The 21883-nt window shown below is 51.0% G+C and overlaps 11 protein-coding genes across 11 annotated transcripts; 7 read left to right on the top strand and 4 right to left on the bottom strand.

The window, feature by feature from the left end:
• Positions 1–15: 15 nt before the first annotated feature.
• BO80DRAFT_420919 (DNA repair protein RAD10) lies at positions 16–1390 on the bottom strand. Its single transcript, XM_025718485.1, has one exon. The coding sequence runs from the start codon at positions 1323–1325 to the stop codon at positions 387–389; it is 939 nt and encodes a 312-aa protein (XP_025580047.1). The 5' UTR covers positions 1326–1390; the 3' UTR covers positions 16–386.
• A 506-nt stretch (positions 1391–1896) lies between these two features.
• On the top strand, positions 1897–4196 carry BO80DRAFT_420918 (mRNA-binding ribosome biosynthesis protein NOP4). The gene has a single exon (XM_025718484.1). It carries the CDS (start codon positions 1929–1931, stop codon positions 4122–4124), a length of 2196 nt encoding a protein of 731 aa, XP_025580046.1. The 5' UTR covers positions 1897–1928; the 3' UTR covers positions 4125–4196.
• BO80DRAFT_420917 (putative progesterone binding protein) lies at positions 4157–5276 on the bottom strand. The gene is made up of 3 exons (XM_025718483.1): positions 4780–5276; positions 4607–4702; positions 4157–4533 (listed from the first exon to the last, which is right to left on the bottom strand). Exons 1-3 carry the CDS (start codon positions 4886–4888, stop codon positions 4355–4357), a joined length of 384 nt encoding a protein of 127 aa, XP_025580045.1. The 5' UTR covers positions 4889–5276; the 3' UTR covers positions 4157–4354.
• On the top strand, positions 5137–6258 carry BO80DRAFT_420916 (uncharacterized protein). The gene has a single exon (XM_025718482.1). It carries the CDS (start codon positions 5546–5548, stop codon positions 5789–5791), a length of 246 nt encoding a protein of 81 aa, XP_025580044.1. The 5' UTR covers positions 5137–5545; the 3' UTR covers positions 5792–6258.
• A 1670-nt stretch (positions 6259–7928) lies between these two features.
• BO80DRAFT_440475 (uncharacterized protein) lies at positions 7929–8261 on the top strand (the record flags this gene model as incomplete). The annotated part of the gene is made up of 1 exon (XM_025721128.1): positions 7929–8261. One exon carries the CDS (start codon positions 7929–7931, stop codon positions 8259–8261), a length of 333 nt encoding a protein of 110 aa, XP_025580043.1.
• Positions 8262–8844: 583 nt separating this feature from the next.
• BO80DRAFT_440474 (putative general amino acid permease (Agp2)) lies at positions 8845–10373 on the top strand (the record flags this gene model as incomplete). Its single annotated transcript, XM_025721127.1, has 4 exons — positions 8845–9056; positions 9114–9849; positions 10014–10282; positions 10334–10373. The coding sequence occupies 4 exons, from the start codon at positions 8845–8847 to the stop codon at positions 10371–10373; spliced, it is 1257 nt and encodes a 418-aa protein (XP_025580042.1).
• Positions 10374–10567: 194 nt separating this feature from the next.
• BO80DRAFT_78989 (uncharacterized protein) lies at positions 10568–11394 on the bottom strand. The gene has a single exon (XM_025724787.1). It carries the CDS (start codon positions 11204–11206, stop codon positions 10634–10636), a length of 573 nt encoding a protein of 190 aa, XP_025580041.1. The 5' UTR covers positions 11207–11394; the 3' UTR covers positions 10568–10633.
• Positions 11395–11467: 73 nt separating this feature from the next.
• Positions 11468–12793, bottom strand: BO80DRAFT_371773 (putative JmjC domain protein). The gene is made up of 2 exons (XM_025716497.1): positions 11648–12793; positions 11468–11598 (listed from the first exon to the last, which is right to left on the bottom strand). Exons 1-2 carry the CDS (start codon positions 12614–12616, stop codon positions 11578–11580), a joined length of 990 nt encoding a protein of 329 aa, XP_025580040.1. The 5' UTR covers positions 12617–12793; the 3' UTR covers positions 11468–11577.
• A 146-nt stretch (positions 12794–12939) lies between these two features.
• BO80DRAFT_79132 (transcription factor domain-containing protein) lies at positions 12940–16284 on the top strand. The gene is made up of 6 exons (XM_025724788.1): positions 12940–13419; positions 13504–13580; positions 13646–13691; positions 13766–14504; positions 14554–14805; positions 14863–16284. The coding sequence occupies exons 1-6, from the start codon at positions 13262–13264 to the stop codon at positions 15826–15828; spliced, it is 2238 nt and encodes a 745-aa protein (XP_025580039.1). The 5' UTR covers positions 12940–13261; the 3' UTR covers positions 15829–16284.
• On the top strand, positions 16285–18304 carry BO80DRAFT_79155 (casein kinase II subunit beta). Its single transcript, XM_025724789.1, has 3 exons — positions 16285–17861; positions 18076–18182; positions 18251–18304. The coding sequence occupies exon 1, from the start codon at positions 16741–16743 to the stop codon at positions 17821–17823; it is 1083 nt and encodes a 360-aa protein (XP_025580038.1). The 5' UTR covers positions 16285–16740; the 3' UTR covers positions 17824–17861; positions 18076–18182; positions 18251–18304.
• A 1612-nt stretch (positions 18305–19916) lies between these two features.
• Positions 19917–20881, top strand: BO80DRAFT_78983 (uncharacterized protein). Its single transcript, XM_025724786.1, has one exon. The coding sequence runs from the start codon at positions 20076–20078 to the stop codon at positions 20766–20768; it is 693 nt and encodes a 230-aa protein (XP_025580037.1). The 5' UTR covers positions 19917–20075; the 3' UTR covers positions 20769–20881.
• The last annotated feature ends 1002 nt before the right edge of the window (positions 20882–21883 follow it).

Here is a 21883-nt window from a genome sequence, read left to right as displayed (position 1 = left end):
ACTAGTGTCTCCATCGTGGTGGGCCGATGGCCGATGCAGCTTTATCAAGCTTTTGTCATCTAATCTAAGGTTCCGAACCCAACCGCATCCACAACCAAGTGCGCCTGAGGGGCATCAGAATGACATAGGGGTGCTCGGATTCCCGGGTTTAGTTGAGTCCGATCAGACTGAGGAGCGACCTAGTATGCTCATAGAAGTATACCTACAGAATATGGCCAAAGGATGAGGAACAGATGCGTGACCCTCCAGACTAACATTCAATCCCGATCTGGCAACACAACAATAGTCGCATTTCTCTGCTTTTGTCTCTCGGTTGCAAGGCGGGGCATGGTTCGTCAGAAACGGAGTTTGCCGGGTTTATTGGGGATATGACGGTCATCGTCCACTCAACCGCCGTTTTCTCGATACTTCGCCAGGGCCGCCATGATTCCTTCACTCATCTCCTCCTGCTGACCCGTTTCCTGTAATTGACGGTCTTCCTCTGCTAAAGGCGTTTCTGTGTCAATGCTTTCAGATGTTCCCAACCGGGTTGCTCCAGTCATATTTTGACCCTCAACAGCCTCGGTTGTTCGGGTTTCAGTAAGTCTTCCAGGAGCAGTTGTTTTCTTCGCCGGCTCCACCCTAAAGCCTTCTCTTACTGTACTGGTCCACTGCCTGACTTTTTTCTCACCCCACCCGGGCACTGCACCAATCTGCTCTGGCCGGGCATTAATTGCATTCTGCAAGCTCCCAAACGTGGATATCAGGCTTGCTGCATCCGACTTATTGATGCTCCGGGGTGTCGTGACAAACTCGACAAGAGATTCCTTGTACGACTGGGCTTGTTGCGTGCGAATAGCCGTTGGTTGAGAGTTCTCGGATGATTTGAATAACTCAAGATAGTGTGCAGCTTCGGGTGCGGACCAGCAAAGGATCAGCGTCATGTTGTTGACTATTGACGTCTTGGAGAGCTCTTTCAGGCTGTCTTCATGGTTGGGAATATCCACGATAACCAAGATGATCCGGAGCAAATATTTCCCTGCTAGAAGACGGATCCGCGAGTAGATGTACTCGGGATGTAAGCGGTGGTACTTGAGTGAAAGAAACAAAGCACAGGTCGTGTTTCCGACCACATAGTCCGCCGGAATATCAGCGTATTCCCAGGGCAGTAGCTTGATGTGGTTCAATATTGGATTGCCCTTTTGTCTTGTTGAGACGAGTATGGCCGACGGGCCAGACCTGCTCGGAAGTGCCTGCGGTTTGGGCTGTTGTACTTTGGACGGTGGCTGCGGTGTCGAGACACCGGATGCGCGGGGAGTAGAATCCAAACTGTTCTGTTCGTCCATTTTGTCCTCCATTGGTGCGGAATAAGCAGAGATTTTACTGCACCACACGCCTCCCAAAATGTAAGCTGGCAGGACACTTGATGTTGTCATTCCGGTTTACACCAAGTCTTGGCGGAAAGCTGTCTTGGCGGGTTCCGATCCGTAATTACACTCACCACGTGACCCTGGCTTCACGAGACGATCAGGAAGTTGGACAATGGCAGAGAGAATAGCATAGGGAGCGCGTAGCATAGAGTTTATCACTCTTAGATTCACCATATAAAGGAATATAGAAGAGATGCACAATACGTATTGCTATGTTGCGTGTAAGGTCAGTTGCACCGTGGATGATGATAAACTACTGCTCTCAAAGAGCAAAATTGACATGCACATATGCTCAATCACGAAGGAATGTACTATGTAGTCTCCCAGAATAGAATGGCAAGTAAAGCCGTGAAAGTTGTACAACATACCATGATCTAGAGCAGATGGAGATGGAGACCGGTGGAGACTCTATCGCGCCTCACCGCCCAGAGACCCGCTTTCGCCTTCAAAACTCAAAACGGCACCGGGATTTTTCTGCCGCCGATTTTGCTACAGAAAAAGTTACTCCAGACACCAATCATGGCTGAGAGAAACGAGTCCAAGGGGAGCTCCCCTGAGGCCAGCGATGCCAGTAATAACGCTATCGTTGAGGCCGTTATGGGATCTCAGGACAAGAAGCAGGAAACCCCGGCCGCCAACCAGCCAAGAAGAGAGCTTTTCATCCGATCACTTCCCGCCTCTGCGACGACCGAGAGCCTGACAGAACATTTTTCACAATCCTACGTTATCAAGCACGCCATTGTTGTTACTGACCCGGAGACCAAACTGTCCAAGGGCTACGGTTTCGTTACATTCGCCGATGTCGAAGACGCCAAAGCTGCGCTGGAAGAATTTAATGGATCCGTCTTCGAGGGCAAGAAGATCAAGGTGGAATATGCGCAACCACGTCAGCGTGTGGTTGATGAGAACCTCAGAAGGAGTAAGCCGTCTGCCGAAGCTCTCGAGCTCAAGAAGCAGAGAGAAGAACAGAGGGCATCCACTCAGCCACCCAAGCTGATTGTGCGAAACTTGCCGTGGAGTATCAAGGACCCCGAGGATCTGGCACTTCTCTTCCGCAGCTTCGGAAAGGTTAAATTCGCGACCCTTCCGAAGAGGGGAGACAAATTGGCCGGATTTGGTTTCGTCGTTCTGCGAGGAAAGAAGAATGCGGAGAAGGCAATGCAGGCAGTGAACGGAAAGGAGGTTGACGGAAGAACACTGGCTGTGGATTGGGCTGTGGAGAAGACTGTTTGGGAGGATCTACAAAAGGGACAGGAAGAACAAGAGCCGAAGGAAGAGGAGGGATCAGAAGATGTCGATATGGCCGATGGAGACGAGGAGGCAGAAGAAGCTGGCTCTGATGAAGACCTATCTGATGAGGAGGAGGATGTCGAGGGTGACAGTGACAGCGACGAGGATGAAGATGTCGACGAAGAGGAAGATGAGGAGGAGGAATCAAAGGAGGACGAAAGGAACGCTTCAACCGTTTTCATCCGGAACCTTCCCTTCACCTGCGATGACGATATGCTCTACGAACACTTCACCCAATTTGGCCCACTCCGCTATGCGCGAATCGTTGTCGACCACGAAACCGAGCGTCCCCGCGGTACTGGTTTTGTTTGCTTTTGGAAGTCAGACGATGCAGCATCCTGTGTCCGCGACTCCCCCAAACAGCAGGACACCATCGCTGCAGACAAGGATAAGGCGAAGAAAGCTTCTACCGCCTTCAAGCATTCCGTCCTACAGAACGAAGCCTCCGACCCCAGCGGACGCTACACGCTGGACGGCCGTGTGCTGCAAGTCGCCCGCGCAGTGAGCAAATCTCGTGCCACGCAGCTGGAAGAGGAGGGAGTGTCTCGCCGACTCGTCCGTGATACCGACAAACGCCGTCTCTACCTTCTCAATGAGGGTACCATTCCCCAAAACTCGCCCCTGTATAAGAAGCTTTCTCCGTCGGAAATAAAGATGAGAGAAGACAGCTTCAAGCAACGACAGAGTTTCATCAAGAAGAACCCAGCTCTTCATCTCAGTTTAACGCGTTTGTCCATCCGCAATATCCCCCGTCATGTCACCACAAAAGATCTGAAGCAACTCGCTCGCCAAGCGATCGTCGGGTTTGCAGAGGATGTCAAGAAAGGCCTACGTCAACCCCTCTCGAAGGAGGAGTTGGACCGGGCGTCCGACATCATGAAGGAGGCGGAGAAGTTGCGGAAGAAGAAGGGTGTTGGTGTTGTGAGACAAGCTAAGATCGTTTTCGAAACCCGAGATGGCCACAAGGTCGGCGAGGAAAGCGCTGCTGGAAGAAGCAGAGGCTATGGTTTCATCGAGTACTATACCCACCGCCATGCCTTGATGGGCTTGAGATGGCTTAACTGCCATGCTGTCGATGTACCTGCGACTGGCTCGGAGGAAGTCAAGGACAAGAAGAAGCGACTGGTCGTCGAATTCGCCATTGAGAATGCTCAAGTTGTCAAGCGTCGGAGTGAACAGCACGCTAAAGCACGCACTTTCAAGAAAGGAGACCAGCAAAGGGAAGGCAAGTCCGATAAGGATGGTGAATCGAAGGACAAGGGACCTTCCAAGGGAGGTTTCAAGGGTCAGAAGAGAAAGAGATCCGACAGCAACGACAAAGACGCAGGAGGAGAGGATGATGAGGAACAGAATAAGCTTGCTAAGCGGAATCGGATCATCGCGAAGAAGAGGATGCAGCGGAGAAATCGGAAGGGTAAGGCTTAAGCCGGGCACATATACAAAAGTCAATGCGGGTTATATACGGAGTACATAGCTAATGATTACTTTGCACAAGCCACCTGTAATTCTGTAACTTTGCATTGTTGGACGCATTTGACACCAACCATTCCGGATTGAGAATACTGGACGCTCGCAATAAAATAAGTCCACGGGTATAATTCTTGTCTTAGAAATAGGCTGCATTATAGCATTGCTGCCGTTGGCATTCCGTTCTTTCAGTAGTTCGTAGCATCCTGCACCTTTCCCACGATATTGTACCGCTTGCTGAAGAAAGTGAACCATTCATCCAGGACGGTCTTCTCCTTGTCCTCCAGATCATACCAGTCGGGTCTGCAATCCTCGGGTTTGAGCGACGAAGAGGCGAGAGCGCGGGAGGGGTCCTTTCCGGCGAAGACTACCAAACCATGTCAGTACACTTGATCAAAGGGCTGTAACAGGATAGTCTCATTTGAGGATCAATAGCTCACCGTGGTACTGGCCACTGGTACTGTATGCCGAGTTCCGAGTCACATCGAAGACAATTCCCTTTATCGCTACCAAAGTAGGGCGGTTAGGGTCAGTGCCTAAGGTCGTAGTCAGTCACATACAATTCCGTGCCTATCTGGGAGCATCTATCGGGTACGCGATGCGAATAACTCACCATCACACTTGGACAGTTCCTCCACGGTGATAGGATCATATTTCGGGGGGTCGAGCTGGACAGGGATCTTAGGGGAGAAGCGCTTCGGCTCAGGCTCGTGCTCGACCATTGTGACGATTGCTGGTAGAAATTAAATAAGCTTGAGGTCTGGGATAGTTTCGTGTAAGATTGATCCTTGTCGAGCGTGACAGGCTGTTGTTTGACAGTAGAAAAGTCGAGGTTCGTTTCCGGTCAGACAGCCGCGGGGCAGGCGGGGGAAGCTCGGAGCGGCGTAACCGTGGGTCGAAATGGCAGCTACCATCCTCGGCTCGGTGATGTGATCGTTAGTTCCAGCCTCCAGGTTGTCTCCTCCCCTAAGAGGTTTCATATACCATCGTTCTCATTGGCTCTTATTTCGTATCCACTGCTTCTGAACTTCAAGATAGACTCACTCTAGTTTTAGCCCCTCCTTGAGATAAGTCGTTTAGAAGACTAACGCGAAGTCTAAATATGTTCAACACGATCACTTTTGTTTGGTTCAATAACGGACATGCCCTCCGGGTCTGCGAAAGTCTACCTGCACCGTGGACAAGGGGTCCCGTGCTTGGTAGTCTGACGTCAAGGACGACCAACCGCATCTAGGATATAAGAACAACTCACTTTATCCAGCCTTGTTCTGTTGCAAACTGTCACACAACTTGACTGTGGTGGAACTCGAAATCCTTTAAATATATTTACCTCGATATCAGCAGCACCAGCGTTGGATCTTGTCTGAAGAGTAGGAAAGATGTCCACGAGTCAGAGTAATCGACCAGAAACCATTCAGACTCCATCCCATACGCAGACCTCTCAAATCAATGATAATGAGAGCCGCAGATCGAGCTCCGTGAGCTCCGATCTATCACATCACCTTTACTACGAAGACAACGAATGCTTTTTCCCTCCGAGCTGGTTAGGAAAGAAGCCACCTGCTCAACATGGAGTAGGATTGAACTCATCCGTCAAGGATATGCACACTGGGATCCAAACGTGATAGGCAAGGGATGGAAGGCATCGTCGTGGTTATTGACTGCGCCTGCTTGTCGAGGGCTCAAACATGAATTGAGGAATCGACCTTGGCCTTTGGGGATGCTACAACCGAGTTTCCATGCTTGTTACGATAATGAGACATCATGGATGAATGCTATGATACTAATGTGAGGATCAGATATATTTTTGTTCGCTGAATGAATTGTTTGCTTTTTGACGTTGGAACGTTTTGGGTACAGAATCGCTGTGGGAGAAGGCTGGCGATGAGCCAGATCTCGCTGGACATTGCTTGGAATGCAAAGGAGAACAGAACGACAGGATGCACGATCTGGTTGTCCCTGTCAGCCTAGAACTAGCTGCATGTGGTGCTGGTCTGGGTCTGTCTCTGCTCCCTAGCTGCTGCATGGTTCGCTAGTCACAATCGACTTTAAGGTCTTACTTGAATAACCTAAATTACTAGTCTGATCTCCCTTGCATGTCCTTTCCAACAAGTGATACTCAATACATAAGGAGCATACGGAGTGGCCGATGTCAACTGACATCGATTACTCATGTGACGCCCGGCTGAACATACCAAGCAATTCCCGAAGAAGTTAGCGCGCGCCATCCCCAGCCGAGGTTGTTGGACGTCCGCCGTAGTGCCCCTCCTTCTTGGGTACCTTGCTCCCCGTGGCATTTGATTATCGTGCGTGCCGTCGGCTGGTCTTACTATGCTGCCAGTCACTGCCTGCAGTCGACAATAAATGCGAAACACTGATGAATGCTTATGCAGTCAACCTGCATAACTACTTGAGTGCCTCTGCACTTTAGTCTTCTATGTGACTATTTTCATAGTTTTGGCCGTTAAAATCTCAAGATAGTAGGTACTCATATACGTTCTAGAAGCTGTCAACTAGACTAGAGACGGATGATCCTGATTCTATGGAAACATAAAGAAAGGCATTGTGTGGTTACTATTCTAGGTTAATTGTTCTCCTGCTGATCAGCTGTCTTCAAGCAAGCCCAACATGCAATGGTGAGGTCACAATATCACCCTAACGAGGATATTTCTATCATAGGCTTCCAGTATTACGGAAATTTCATCGTCTTCGGCTGATATTAAGAGAAAGCTACTCATGATAGGTTATCTGTGAGCTGCCTATAAAGATCATCAGACTCCGACCCAATGCTTCGGAGCAGTTAGTGAGGAGGGCTTGCGACTCTAAACGTAAATTCTAGACGTCCCCCCCCCCGTAAAATAGCCATGGATATTTCCAATACTACAGGTTACAGGCAAACGCCGTCTCCCAGAAATGGCACTTGACGGTATAGAACATGTTCCTACATATGACATGTCTCTGTAGACGATCTATCTCTTCTAAGATATATCGTTCCGAGGTTACTCCATTCCGCAAATACTTTGTTTCCCGCTGGGTTGCACAGAACTCATACATCAAGCGGATTCGCTTCTATCGTTTTCAGATGTTGGGGTTGGTTTGTGTAACATCACTTTCTCAGAATGGATTATGTGAGCCGGGCGATCTATGTCCAATCGTTTACTGCAGCGTAAACCGAAGTCTCAAAGAGTTTATGTACTCGTGCACCAAAAAAAGAGATTATGATATATAGTGTATGATATCTCTATCAATATGTATCCTACTCCATCTTGGTAGTACGGAGTAGAGTGAAACAGATCTCGCATTGATAATTGAGCACGATCCAGTAGTGGAAGAAAGGGCAGTCGAGCGGACAAGGTTGCTAAGACCACAGTGTCTGATGCTAATGCCACGCATAACTGTATCTGCCCGCCATTGTGGGGAGACCAAATGGGGTCGCCGGGCCTGCAAACAGAGTCCCTGCGCTATGATTTGCCTCCTTGATTCCCTTGCACGAGTTCCAACTAGACCATAATTGAACTAAAACCCCATTGTGTCGAATCATGCTCCATGACGAGGGATAATTCTACGGTGATATCGGCACTTGCCTAGCTCAGCTAGCCTGCCATATTTCTTCGCAGTCTCCCTTCGCCCGCCTTCACTCTTCCAGAATTTACTTCCTTATTTTTTTTTCCCTTTCCTTCTTACGCTCTTCCCCATGCCCCGTGAGCGTGTGGCCTCTTTCATCTTGAGCGTTGTTGGGGATCGGTGACATCCCGTCACAGTATGGCTTTTACAACGGCTACCCACAATGGGGATCATTCCCCCACAATCAGTCGTCACGGACTGGAAGCAGTTCAGCCGAAAGAACGTCCCACAGATATCCCCGAGAAGGATGCTGTCGTCGGTGATGATGAGGAAATCTTCGGCGATGGTGTGAAGAAGCTTGCCTTCGACCATACGCACCGCAAGCTGAAGCCCAGACATATCCAGCTCATCGGTATTGGGGGTACAATCGGCACAGTGTTGTACGTCCAGATCGGCAAAGCGCTGATGGAGGGTGGTCCTGGTAGTCTATTCCTGGCATTCGTTATCTGGTCAGTCCTCTGCGCCTGTTGATTTGTCTGTCTTATCTATCCTGGTCCCTCAGCATGCTCCAAACAAACCCCATGATTGTCTCGAAAGGCCTCTATGGACAAGGTTCTGGAATCGAAAGCAAAACGAACAGTAAAATGCTTTCGATCAAGGACTCAATGGCTTAATGATATCGGCAATTCACAGACAGCCTCTGCACTCTATGTAAATCGGGCAGTATGAGTATCGTATCATTATGGACGATATTCTGTGCCCTAGAGACAGCAGACCCCCGGGGTTTCCCCCCCTTTTCCTCCACACTTTGCATGTTGCTGCTAGAGTTATGGAATCTTATACTTCTCTGATCATAGGTCCGTTGTCATTCTATGTATAACCGTGTGTACGAAATCCCTATTCCTGCAATCAGTGATGTGCTCCTTTACCTCTTATCCTTCTTCATGCCACGAACACGAAGAACATCGTTCGTTGCACCCCACCTATGCTCTTTTCATGTCCAAAGCACCTAATCCTCAATGGACTTCGAAACTTATTGCAACCGCATAGGCACTCATCTGGACCCTTTGGTGTAGCATCTCACTAAATTACGATATATATAGGCCTGGCTGAAATGGTCACATATCTGCCCATCTCATCGCCCTTTATCCGTTTCGCAAGTCGATATGTTGACGAGGCATTTGGAGTTGCTGCCGGCTACAACTTCTTCATCTTCGAAGCCGCTCTGGTGCCATTTGAGGTGACGGCTTGTAACCTGATCATCAACTACTGGAGCGATGCAGTCCCAGTTGCTGGGATAATCGTCATCGTACTTGTGCTTTTCTCGTGCGTTGTGATAGTATTCGGACATGTTGAGAACTGTACACGCTGACAAATTCTTAGTCTTCTCAACATCTTCGCGGTGAAATGGTACGGCGAGGCCGAGTTCTGGCTTTCCATGAGCAAGGTCTTGCTTAGTGTGGGCCTGATCTTCTTCACCTTCATCGCAATGCTAGGTGGCAATCCTCTGGGGGATCGATTCGGCTTCCGCTATTGGAACAATCCTGGAGCATTCGCCGAGTACTACAAGACTGGAGACCTTGGGCGATGGCTTGGGTTTCTTGCCTGTCTCATACAGGCTAGTTTCACGATCGCCGGCCCTGATTATATATCGATGGCAGCCGGTGAAGCCGTGAACCCCCGCGGAGTCCTGCCTCGGGCCTACAATGGCATCTTCTATCGGATCACAGCATTCTTCGTCCTCGGAGTGCTATGTGTCGGTATCCTGGTTCCCTACAACGACCCCGTCATGGCTGCCGCATTCGAACAAGACTTACCTGGTGCCGCTGCATCACCGTATGTGGTCGCAATGGACCGACTGCAAATCCCAGTCTTGCCACACATCGTCAACGCCGTCGTCCTCCTTGCTGCGTTTAGTGCCGGAAACAGCTATGTCTACTGCGCCAGCAGGAGTCTGTATGGACTCGCTCTGGATGGCAAGGCTCCGCGCATCCTGACCACCTGTACTAAAGCGGGAGTACCAGTCTACTGTGTCTTCATTGTGCTCCTCATCGCGCTGCTATCGTTCCTACAGGTTTCGAACGGGTCAGCAGTCGTGCTAAACTGGTTTGTCAATCTAGTAAGTCTGCTCTACGCCTGACTACGCACTCCCGTCTATAATCTTACAATAATCCAGGTCACTGCATCACAACTGATCAACTTCTCCGTCATAACTTTCACCTACACCCGGTTCCGAAAAGCATTAATGGCCCAAGGCGTTCCCGCCAATCGCTCCCATACCAGAGTCTAGGCCAGCCCTACGTGGCCTACATTGCCCTGGTATCGACCTTCGTGATGACCTTCGTGGGCGGATACACCGTCTTTTTACCTGGCAACTGGGACCTGCCGACATTCTTCTTCTCATACACCATGATCGGGGTGTTCCCGATTCTTTATATCGGATGGAAACTCTGGCACCGCACAAAGTTCCTGAGCCCGGAAGAGATTGATATTTCGACTGGAGTTGATGAAATCGAACAGTATACGAGAGATTATGTTGAAGTACCCTCCAGGTATGTTCGTTATGCCAGGTGTATTGGGATGGGGGATGCTAACATGCGCAGTAACGTGTTCACGAGATTCAACGACTGGCTTTTTGGCTAGCCTGACATTCATACAGCATGAATCATATAGAAAGACATGGGTGGATAGAACCTTTTTGTTCGATTTTGCATTGAGTTATTGGTTATATGAAGAAACGAGTACCGACAATGATAATACGGTACCATGAACCAGCAAAATAGATAAATATATTCTACACTTTATCATACATACACTCCCTCCTCCCTCTCTCTCCAAACCCAACCATCCATCACATAAACCCCCCTCCTCATCTCCCCACAGAATAATACCCCTAAATCCCCTCAATTATCCCCCTTCCCCTCCCCCTCCCCCTTACTCTTCAACGCATCCAACCTCATCTTATTCCTCTTCCCCAACACCCGCAACGTATTCCGCCGCTCAATCTCCGTCATCTGCTCCCAATTCGAAATCCGCGATAACGTCCCATCCTGATTCACCACCACGGGGCCCAAGTGATCCAATTTCACGGTTGATCCGTCCCCGCTCACGTCTAGTTTTGTGGCTGACTCGGCGGAGGGGAGGGCGAGGTATTCGCTTTTTTGGCTTTCGGTTTGGGGTTGTTCTTGGGTTTGGTCTTGGGGTTGGGTTTGGTTGGTGGAGGGTTGTTGTTGTTGTTGTTGGTGGTGGTGGTCTTGGGAGGTGCTCATTGTGGAGTAGGTGTTGGAGTAGTGGTTGTAGAGGTTTATGGCTGAGCAGTGGGGGTGGGTTGGGAGGTTGGGTTGGAGGTGGTGGAGGCGTGGTGTTGTGGTGGTTGTGAAGCGTGCGGTTGTGGTTGCGGTTGCGGTTGTGAGGAGCGGGTTGAGGAGGAGGATGTTGATGAGTGAGGCGCGGGTGAGGGTCGTGGACATGTACATTATATGTCTGGCTGTAAGGAAAGGTTGGCTTTGGGGTTGTTGGTTCGGGTGGTGTGGGTTTAAATGGATTTTGGTGGGTGAGTGGGAGGAATGATGTGGTTTGATTGATGATTTTCTCGAGATGTGGAGTTGGAGGCGGGCGGAGGTGAGGAGAGGATTCTAGAACTTTGGGTGAGGTTACGTGGTGAGCTGTTAATCTTTATACTACGGAGTAGTGATTTTTTGATTCGTGAATATTATTCATTTGGCCTGATATACTTTATCTTCTTCTCTTTCCACTACCTTTATTTGTTGAGTTGGTTTTCTTTGGTATCGGTTTGGTTCGATATAGATACAAGGTCGAATGTGTCTGTCCCGTTCAGTGCCGTAGATCAGCGGAACCACCAATTGACCTGCGATCAGATAAGTATGCGCATGTATGCCCAATATCAGTGAACTTACTGAAGCCGTCACGCCTGTCCCTACTCCCTTAATACTATGCCACCATCCCCGGGGAATGAACATCCCATCCCCCGCCTCGAGACACGCTTCGTACCCCTCCAGCCCTGGCACAGCAGTCGCATCATCCCAAACAGCCTGCTCTAGGGGCGCCCTTTCCTGACCCTGCATCATTTCCTCTCCGCGAATGGCAGCAGCCTCGCGACCCCCGCTTCTCCCCAGCCGTCGTCTCACGGCCCCAAATATCTTCTGCCCATCCTCAGGTGACAACAACCGCACTACCTTCTGTCCCGCAAGCTGAACGAAGAGATTGGGATTGGGATCCCGATGGAGAGGTGTATATGTTGGTGGATATCCAATCCAAACGTTCGTGTCGTACACGTCACCTTTACCCGCCCGCGCTACCAATTCCGGCGTCGGAAAATCATCGCGAAGCACCTGGGGAAGATCTAGAAGTTGGCACTGTGCTAGATACAGACGTGTAGACTGTGTCTCGAGCGTTTCCGCCGTGCGAATCCAATCGAGGAACAGGCTCAGCGGCGCGTGAAATTGTCGGAACGTGAGCCCGTCAGCTCCTGTCTTGCCAGTATCGTCTGAGGATGATTGTGTGAGTTCCAGCGGGACAAAAGCGCCAGCCCCGTGCTGACCGAGGTAGGCCGTGTTCAGTCGACATACATTGGGGTCGGTCGGAGCGGGTTCGAACCAACGTTCAAAGGCTGGGAATTCGCAAAAGGAACGACGAGGGAGGATGATAGGGCGCTCCGGAGCAAAGTAAGTCGTGCGGAAATGATTTATGTCGGCATTGTCCAGAGTCTCCAGTGCGCGGTATTGGCGAGGTGTCGTCGAGAATTCTCCTTGCGACGTGAAGCAGCGTCGCTGTCGTGGTTGGCTGGGAGAGAGAAATTGGAGGGCGACAGACGGCAGACGGTGCCAAACCCGGTTATTGTAGCGCATGCATTGCTGGAGCTTCATTCAGAAGACCATAAGTTGAGTCAACCAAGGGAGAGGGAGGGTGGTAATGCTCCGTATCCAGCGCCGAGTTGACCGCGACATGTGCAGGTGAACGGGCAGATCGGGGAATTTCCGCCCCGGGTCGCATTGGCCAGTTGCTCGTGGACCAGGCAGGAAAGCAACATTCGCGACAGTAAGGCAAAAAAACATAGATTCTTCCTCCCTTTCGTATTACTCCCTTTATCATTAATTTGTTATCTTTCCTAATGTTATCCCATGACAAATGTAACTGTAATCCTCGCAGCGAAATTACTTCACCGCAGGAAACTGGTCCGATAAGTACTTCCAAGTCAGCCGCTGATAAACCATGGACGGAACTCAATGGCCTTTCCTCGTCCTCCCAGTCGCAAATCAAACGGCAACATACCTGTCAGTTGACCAGTACCATAGCTGACCGCCATCAAGGTCGAGATCGAGACCCTCGATTTACATTACCTTATAAGAATTCCCCAGACTTGATCTCGCTTGGCGATCCCTTCCCGGTCCGGCCATCTGGGGAAACGGAAACCCCGCGCGCCCTCGAGCAAACGAAAGGAATCCCTCCGCACCGGTCGCTGCTTTCTCCCACGCCAACAACCAATCGTCCCGGCCTGATTTCCATCCAAAATGTCCTCAGAGTCGCCGCAGCTTGATATGGCACCACCCCAGCCGGATTCTGGGGAGCCAAATGCCGCCCTGGATGCCGATACGGGGAAGAGGAAAGCGGAACCGGCCAACGGAACTCATACTCGCTCCAAGCGGAATCGCTACATCTCCATCGCTTGGTATGATCCTGCCCTTGAATCCACCGGCTCGACCCTGGTGTCCTTGGAGTCTGATTAGCTGATTTCTGCTGGGTTTTCTTTTAGTAATGAATGCAAAAGACGGAAGATCAAGTGTAATGGCCAAGTGCCCTGCCAGCGCTGTGGACACCTTAACCTCGAATGTTAGTCTGCTGCAGGTCCTCGCTTCTCTGACACCCGCGACGGACGCGGCTCACCGTGTCCATAGGTCGATATGCCCCAAACTGCTGCAACAATAACTTCAAGGATTCCGAGTACGTGATAGATATATTTGGTCCCTCCCCAGTAATGCTGTACGCTTGATAGCTTACCAGTCTTCCCACACCAGGGAATTTCGGTCAATGAAAGACCAGATCAAAACGCTACAGGATCAGGTCAACAGTCTTTTTACGAATCTGAAAGATCTTCGGTCGCAACGGTCGTCCCTTGACTCCCCAAATTTCGATGCCTTTTCTCGCGATGGCTCGCAATCGGTGTTCACGCCTATGCATGCCCCCTTGGCCAAACCACGCATAAGACACCCTCGGTTCCAAGGTCCTACTAGCTCTGCCTTCAACTTTGATGTTGCAAGATCTAGTCTTCAAAATATGGGTATCGCTCCGGCAGATGAAGTGGTAACGGACGATTTGACCACCGCACATGCCACCCCGGCCGACTCCCCTCCCCATGTGGGCCCCGTGTTCCCTTCGATACATCCCTCCAAGGATCCGATATGGTCCATCAAGCGAGATGAAGCTCTACGCCTGTGTCGCGTTTATGAAGAGGAGATCGGTATCATGTATCCCCTTGTAGAAATAGACCAAATCGCTCAGCAAGTGAACTTGCTATACACATTCATGGAGTCTGCGATGCGGACTGGGTTTGCGCAACGGGGCCTGCCTGGTATGGATGGCCTTACTGATGACAATACGCTGCTTTTGAAAATGATACTTGCTACAACACTGGTCGTGGAGGGGGGCGGGCAAAGCGAGCTCGGGCAGCGGTTGTATCTGAGCGTGAAGCCGACTGCTGAATCCAAACTCTGGGAAACACTCGACATCAAGACCATCCAGCTCTATGGCATGATTGTAGGTATCCAACCCGTGACATGGGCTTTGCGCTGACACATTTCAACAGGCGACGTACCATTTTCATATGGATGACGATGCGATGGCGTATCGCATCATCGGCCTGGCCGCGCGGATGTGTCTTGAAATGGGCCTTCATCGGCGTGATGCGCTAAACAAGATGTTCCCCGACGAGGAACAATGGCCTGCAGTGGTGAAAACTTTCTGGACAATCTACAGTCTGGACCGGCGTTGGAGCTTTGGAACTGGGCTACCTTTCATCATCCAGGATGAAGACATAGACCCTAACCTTCCTGAGCCGGTACGCCATGTTGTCACATATGAGCTTGATCGGGCAAGCCACTAACCGCGTGTCTAGGATGCGTCGTTGTTATATCTGAAGTGCATGATATCATACAATCGCATCAGTTCGAAAATCTGGTATTCGGGACTTGGCTCTGAGGGTGCAACAGACATACGCCGGGATGAAATCGGCTATCTGGACTACCAAATCCTGCAATGGTACAAGCAAGTCCCGGATGGGCTGAAATTCTATCCCGTCGAGTCTCCAAAGCATGGCGATTCGGCCAATCGGGGCCTGCGGCGATTAAGGGTTCTCCTATACTTACGCATGAACCAGCTCCGAATCCTCATCTATCGCCCCGTTCTCCACTCCGCAGCGAGCATTGCCGAAGATAAGGGCCATGCTCAGACGGTAGTGGATGTTGCGAAAGATACGATCCGCGTGCTCACCCGACTCAATCAGACCTCTGACATCTACCGCAGCCAACAGATTACCTTCAACTACTTCCTTGTTGCCGCGCTGGCAGTTCTCTTCCTTGCGGTATGTCATGCGCCGACGGAATTCAACCGACAAGTGCGGGACGAGTTCTACATGGCCCTCCAGTTGATCAGCGGGTTCAGCACCAAGTCCTACGTCTCGAAGCGACTCTGGAAGGCCATCAAGGGACTTCGCAAGATTGGAGAACGACTGGGAGTGCTGATACGGCCCTTTGGGTCCGACTCCAGTGACCCCCATTCCACTGCGGCGGTCGCCATGGCCGGGTTAGCTGGTCACCAAATTGAAGACTTGTCCGTGTATGGGCCGATGAATGGGGTCACGGAACTCGGAAACAGTCCACTGAATGGGTTGCAGATGAGCCATGAGCTCACGAACCTGTTTGAGGCGGTGGGCGGGATAGGGAACTTCATTGCTCCTGGGACGTCCGATGGAATCAATGGGTTTGTAGGCCATGATGGGGAAATCCAGAATACCGGGGAGGGGCTGTCCGGCGTGATTGGGGATGAGGGGGAATGGTCACGGGTCATCAGGGATCTATTCTAAGGTGGTTGTGTGTAGTCGATAGATAGCAGTAGGCATATCAGATGGGTCTTCTCTGTGCACGCGGATGGGCATGTGCGGTCGAGGCCCAGCACGTGACAAAGCGGGAGGCGTGAAGAGAACAGCCGCCGGGTGACTTTCGGTCGCCAACCTCCCTCAAAGCTAATCCCAGAACATGTTCCAGTGGTGAATTATTGTTGGTGTGGCCACCCACCCCTCTTGATCCGAAGGCCTCTCTGTCTTCCTGTTGTCTGTCTGTCTTTTGGGCTCCAAGTTGCCCGCCTCGCGCTATCTCGCAGCGTCTCCCTCGCTCCCTCTCGTGTTAAGCAGCTTTCCGACCGCCCCACGAACCTAATTTCGGAAGCCCCTCGACAACCTCCGTCGATCGATCCAGCAAGAGAGGCTCGAGGATTTGTGATTCATTTTTACCCACACGCTGTCCCAACTGGTCAGATCCATCAGTATCAGGTGTCCTGTGACGATCGATGATCTTCTGAAGAATTGTTCGCTGGTGGTGAAGCGTCCCTCTTCCGTGACAATCGCGTCAACGCATCCTCATCGCACAACAATCTGCCCGCCCGCACATTGACATGACTGCGACATTTATCAACCAGACACCGTCATTCCATTAGCCCTACAGCGGACGCCATCTGCCGTCCATCTACTCCATCCCGAATCCTGCCCTTCCTGCCACGAGGAGGGCCCCCCGGCTTCAAACTTGTACCAGGACCATTGCATCTGGTGCAGGTTTATCGGCGCTCCATCTCGGACGAGATATCCCGCAGTCGTTTCCCCGCGTAGCTCGGCAACGTGTCGAGAGAGACAGGTTCGGCGTTGGCCGACGGCCTCGACAGGCTGGATCTGAGTCAACTGTCTGAATCGACGCCCTCGTCATCCGCGTCCGACTCATTCGATATGTCGTCGTCGGAGGGGGCACCGGAGTCATGGATCTCCTCGTTCTGCTCTTTGATGGGCCATGAGTTCTTTGCGGAAGTGTCGGAGGACTTTATCGAGGACGACTTCAACCTCACGGGTCTGCAGTCGCAGGTTCCTATGTACAAGGAAGCGCTTGAAATGATCCTGGACGTGGAGCCTGAAGAGGATGAGGATGATGAAGAGGAGGAAGAGGAGGAAGAGGATGAAGATGAGATCCTGGGAGATGAGAAACCGCCGGGATATCGGAGGCCAGGGGAGCGGAGGCATACGCGAGTCGCAAGTGATCTGAGTGTTATTGAGAGCTCCGCTGAATTGCTGTACGGCCTGATTCATCAGAGATATATCACTTCGCGACCGGGCATCCAACAGATGCTTGAGAAGTACGAGATGCAACATTTCGGAGTCTGTCCTCGAGTCTACTGCAACGGATGCAAGGTTCTGCCCGTGGGGCGCTCCGACACGCCCGGCCAGGAGACGGTGAAGCTGTTCTGCCCTAGTTGCCAGGATCTGTACACCCCGCCCAACAGTCGGTTCCACTCGGTCGACGGAGCCTTTTTCGGCACTACCTTCGGATGCCTGTTCTTCATGACCTTTCCAGATCTTGACATCGGACCCCGCCTGGACAGCTCCTTCTCCGCCTTGTCGCCAACCCGCTCTTCCTCTTTGACCTCATCTTCGATCAACAACCAGGTGGCGCCGGATGTGCCCCCTCCCAACCAGCCCACCGAGATCAACGGCGTGCGCACAATCAACTTCAGCCCGGGTCTCGGGCCGGGCCGGATCTACGAGTCCCGTATCTATGGCTTCCGGGTGTCCGAGCGGTCGCGGTCAGGTCCGCGCATGAAGTGGCTGCGGATGAAGCCTCTCGACATTCGGGAGCTGGACGAGCTGGCACGATACGAACTGCTGCACGGCTCGGCCGACAATGATGGCGATTTGGAAATGGGCAGTGCGTCGGGCAGCGCGCAGAGTGCTGCCATTGCGAAGAGGAAAAAGGCGCCGATGCGGAGGCGGCGATACAACCCGGACCAGATGAGCATCAACGGGGCGGAGGCCGGATAACGATCGTATAACTTGTGATTTTCCTCGTTGGGATAGTTGTGAGGAATGCTGTCTGTCACCTCTCTTAATCCATTCTGTTCCTTTCAATGCTGTTCGTCGTTCCATTGCCTGTCTGTGCTCATCTAGTAAATTTTGAATCCTCCCCATCTTCCTCCCGCACCTTCTACATCATGACTGGTGGCCATCACTGTCCCTCCCGCGACCTATACACTTTCGACCTACTGACATGTGTTTGAGTTCTGTTCGTTTCAGCTCATTCTGTTGATCTGCATCGAGGCGTCGTTGAGTCGAGTTTTTCGTCTTTGGCGTACAGATTCACGTTCGAATACAGTACAGAGGAGAATCATGGATATATGAATGTATGTTGTGCATCGTATTCGATTGTATAAAGCTATACCCAGCACCAACCGTCCTGATAAATGTGCAGATGCAACTACCCCGTATACTCCCTCAATAGCAAACACAGCCTACACCATCACCTCGAACCCACCCATCTATCACCCACTATCTCCACCCATCCTTCCAGATACGAAGTAAATAAATAAGATCATACGACTTCCCCATCCAGCTAGCTACATACATACCTACACCAAATACCCAATACGCCTGCAGCTGCCGTATTGAAAGATATGGACCCATCCTGCATCCTCTATTCATGTGATGATCTGACATCTAGAACCTTAACTACTATCGAAGACTAAGACTAAGGAATGGGTTGCCTCGTGTCGGACATTTTTTCTTCCCCACTGGAGGATAAATCCCGATGCGAATCCTGATGCTCCCCCTCCACCTCCAAATGGATTTTAGTGATGATAATCATAATATTACTCCTATTATTATAGTGATAATAATAATAATGATAATAATATAGTGATGTGATTACAGTAGAAGCGGGTAGTATTCTCACGTGGATACTATATACTATATATCATATACTGAGTAGTACTAGTACTCGTAATCTAGATTAATATGCCCATGACATGATTAAATATACTCTCATTCTATCAAGCGAACGGACAAATGAGAGGATCTGCCGAGATCCGGTGCAATTAAATGAGACATTTGATTATACCAGTTATGTAGTATCAAATTAAATGAGTAATTGACTGGTTAAATAACCAATTACCTAGGTAGGAAGGTAGGAAGAAGGTAAGTAGGAAGGTAAGGAGGGAGGAGGTATACCTCCCAATCGAGTAAATGGTTCCTTCCTACTCCGTAGACCAGCTCTTAATAGGATGTCTCCTAACTGGATGTTGGTTAGTTTACTCGTTAGTACTTGGCAAGTAATGTTGCAATCTGGAAAATATTAATGCCTAAATTATTTTCCTACTCTTTAGTCTCTAGTACCTAGGCTGGTTGGTTGGTTGGTGGTGGTGGTTGGTGGTTGTTTATCTCGTATCGACCTGCCTCGTGGAAGAGGGGTTAAGCGCAGGATTGGTTTATTGAGGACTATTATAGTGGAATGGAGTCAATATGATTGTGGTTTCAGTTGGTGAGGAGGGGCATGGCACGAGGCAGGCTACTTCGGTCTTGGGGTATACGGAGGACGGAGTAGTACTATGCTAGTGAGGTCCGATGGTCCGAATTCTACTCCGTAAGGACGATCAGTTTAATGATGAGATGATGGATTGCACACGTGGTTTTGAATTAAGCACCAGGATTAGACACCTACCATCATACGGAGTACAAAGGATTAATGATAACAACTAGTGTGCATTAGCATGCCCGGATTAGGCAGACATTCACTCGGCGGGTCTAGAATGGCACCATCCGGCCGGCCGTAATCTTCAGACCCTGGCGAGGAAATTAAAGTGATGATGCGGATGGCGGACTCGACTGCGGGCACGGAGTCGGGATCGGAGGGAATGAAAGGATGACATTTGTGACATGGATGCGCAACATAATCAATCTCTGGATTGATAGTTAATCCCATAGTGGCCTGGAGTTGTCATCGTCCCTCGTTTCTCGTGGCGTTCCGAATGAGAACTTAGAAATACTATGTAGGAATCAGGCGTCCCAAGAGGGGAGGAGGAATCGGCCATGTGCCTGGAAGGTGAGTCATGGGGCCTGGGGCTGGTCTGCCACGCGCCAATCATCGAGCCGGACGGAGATTGGCAGGAAGCACGCCGTAAATTACTGGATTCCTGTACGGGGACCGGGGTCGGATTTCACCGATTTTCACCGTCCGACAGTCCGTGTCTGCGGCCATTCCCCTTCAAGGGCTGTCCTCGTTGAGCCGCCTGGTGTCACCCATGCCTGACGAATCCGCGCCCAATGCTGGGGGTCCCGCATCCAGCCTATACGAGCCCCCGACCGAGTCAGGACCGTCGACGACGCTTCGGAATCCCTGGCGTCCGAGCCGCCGGCTCCCCGTGCTACTCAGCCCGGTTTCTGGGGTCGCTGCAACGTTAAGGCTTTCAAATCAATCAATCCGAGCCTCCTTGGACGAGACGCAGAGTTGGTGCCTCTGGTCCTTTACACCCCTTGGCTGGTGCCAGCAAACAACATCCCTCCCTCCTTGGAGTGTTGTACAGGGCGGGAAGTCAAGAGTGAAGAGTATGTTCAGTGGAAGTGCGCTATTTGAAGACCCAGTAACCTCCACAATCGTAGTCACATCCAACTGCTCCGAGCCTTGTGGCTGCAGCGCTCGTATAGGTCGTCGTTCAGTCTGTCCGTTGACGTATGCCACGCGGTCGGGCAGATGGCCCCGGGATCAACTAGGGCAAACTGCCATCTCGCGCGGCTGCAACAGTGCCACTAGCAGTCGGCAATGTCGCATTTTTGTCACCGGGAGTGGTGGACGAACAAAGGAAGCTGCATTCGATCTGCTTCCGGGCGATTACCAATGTCCGGTGCCAGCAACCATCAGAGGCGACTGGCAGGAGTCACACATCAGGTGGATGCATGACGCTAGGGTTCAACCGACAATGGAGATCTCCAATTGACCGGAGTATCTGAGAGTTCCTATTCCTGACCGGTCGCCACAACGGTCAAGAGGCATAGCATGAAGTGTAGAACTGTGACCAGGAGATCTGCTCTCTTGGAAGGTCAGGGTCCATAGCGATAGACGGGCCGCACAGCAAGGCTTAACGAGCCAGAGAGATATCCACAAAGGTTTTCGACTGAGACATGGAATCCAGAGCGAGTGCACGGGACTGACCTCCTGGCCAGTCATTGGGGCACACTTCCCTGTCGCAGCGCAGTCAAGCACCACGTCATGCCGGGAGCGGTGGAGGCGCAGCACATGTTCGTAACTTTGGTCCCCTCGCACGTCGCAGAGCCCCACTAGATAAGTCCAGTATCTATCTACATAACTAGTACACAGTATCTATGGATCTCCCGCCATTCTTTCATACCTTCCCGCCCGTCGTTCATCGTTCATCGCAGGGGCAGGGTTCTGGCCCTGGCGTTGGGGTTGGCGTTGGCGTTTTACGACTCCAATCACATTTTCCGGATTTCCCCGTCACCTTCCCTACTAGTACGGAGGATACCATCTTCTCCTAAATCCTAAAGCCTATATCCGATCTCCGAACGGATAACTCCGGTTATGCTTTACCCCCAGGAGCCATGAGCTTGTCCAAATCAATTGATACATAATCAAAAAAAGAACAATCCCTGCTAGGGTGAAATGTGAGAACCGGTTGGTGGCTTCTGGAAAATCTAAAGAAGAGCTCAGTTCAGGCAACCTCTTCGGTTGCAAACTAAAGTAGTAGGACCTCACTAACGGGTGGGCGGCGCATCGCCGGGCATTTTTAGATAGATAATCCTTCGTTTAGGTAGGGAGAATAATAGAAAAAATGAGTGGATAACCGCTGATGGGTCCCGACGGTGGATAATGGAAATCCTGGCGGTTAGCCTTGAGGATCTAGATACGGAGTATGGATACCTAGAGCCTAGATACTGGCTGTGTATGTTACTTGGCCGTCGGTTCGTTATGCATGATGATTGAATCAAATATTCTTCGGCCCCCAATGGTGGGTTGGGTCTTGGAGCTATCAAGTTACCGAGGGAAAAACGGGTTATTGGATTTTTGTTAGTTCGCAGATTTGCTTTTTATTCT

This window comes from Aspergillus ibericus, assembly GCF_003184845.1.
Source record: "Aspergillus ibericus CBS 121593 unplaced genomic scaffold BO80scaffold_2, whole genome shotgun sequence".
In the NCBI taxonomy this organism is placed as follows: domain Eukaryota; kingdom Fungi; phylum Ascomycota; class Eurotiomycetes; order Eurotiales; family Aspergillaceae; genus Aspergillus; species Aspergillus ibericus.
The sequence above is the reverse complement of the archived record's forward strand: the minus strand, read 5'-3'. Positions and strand labels throughout refer to the sequence as shown.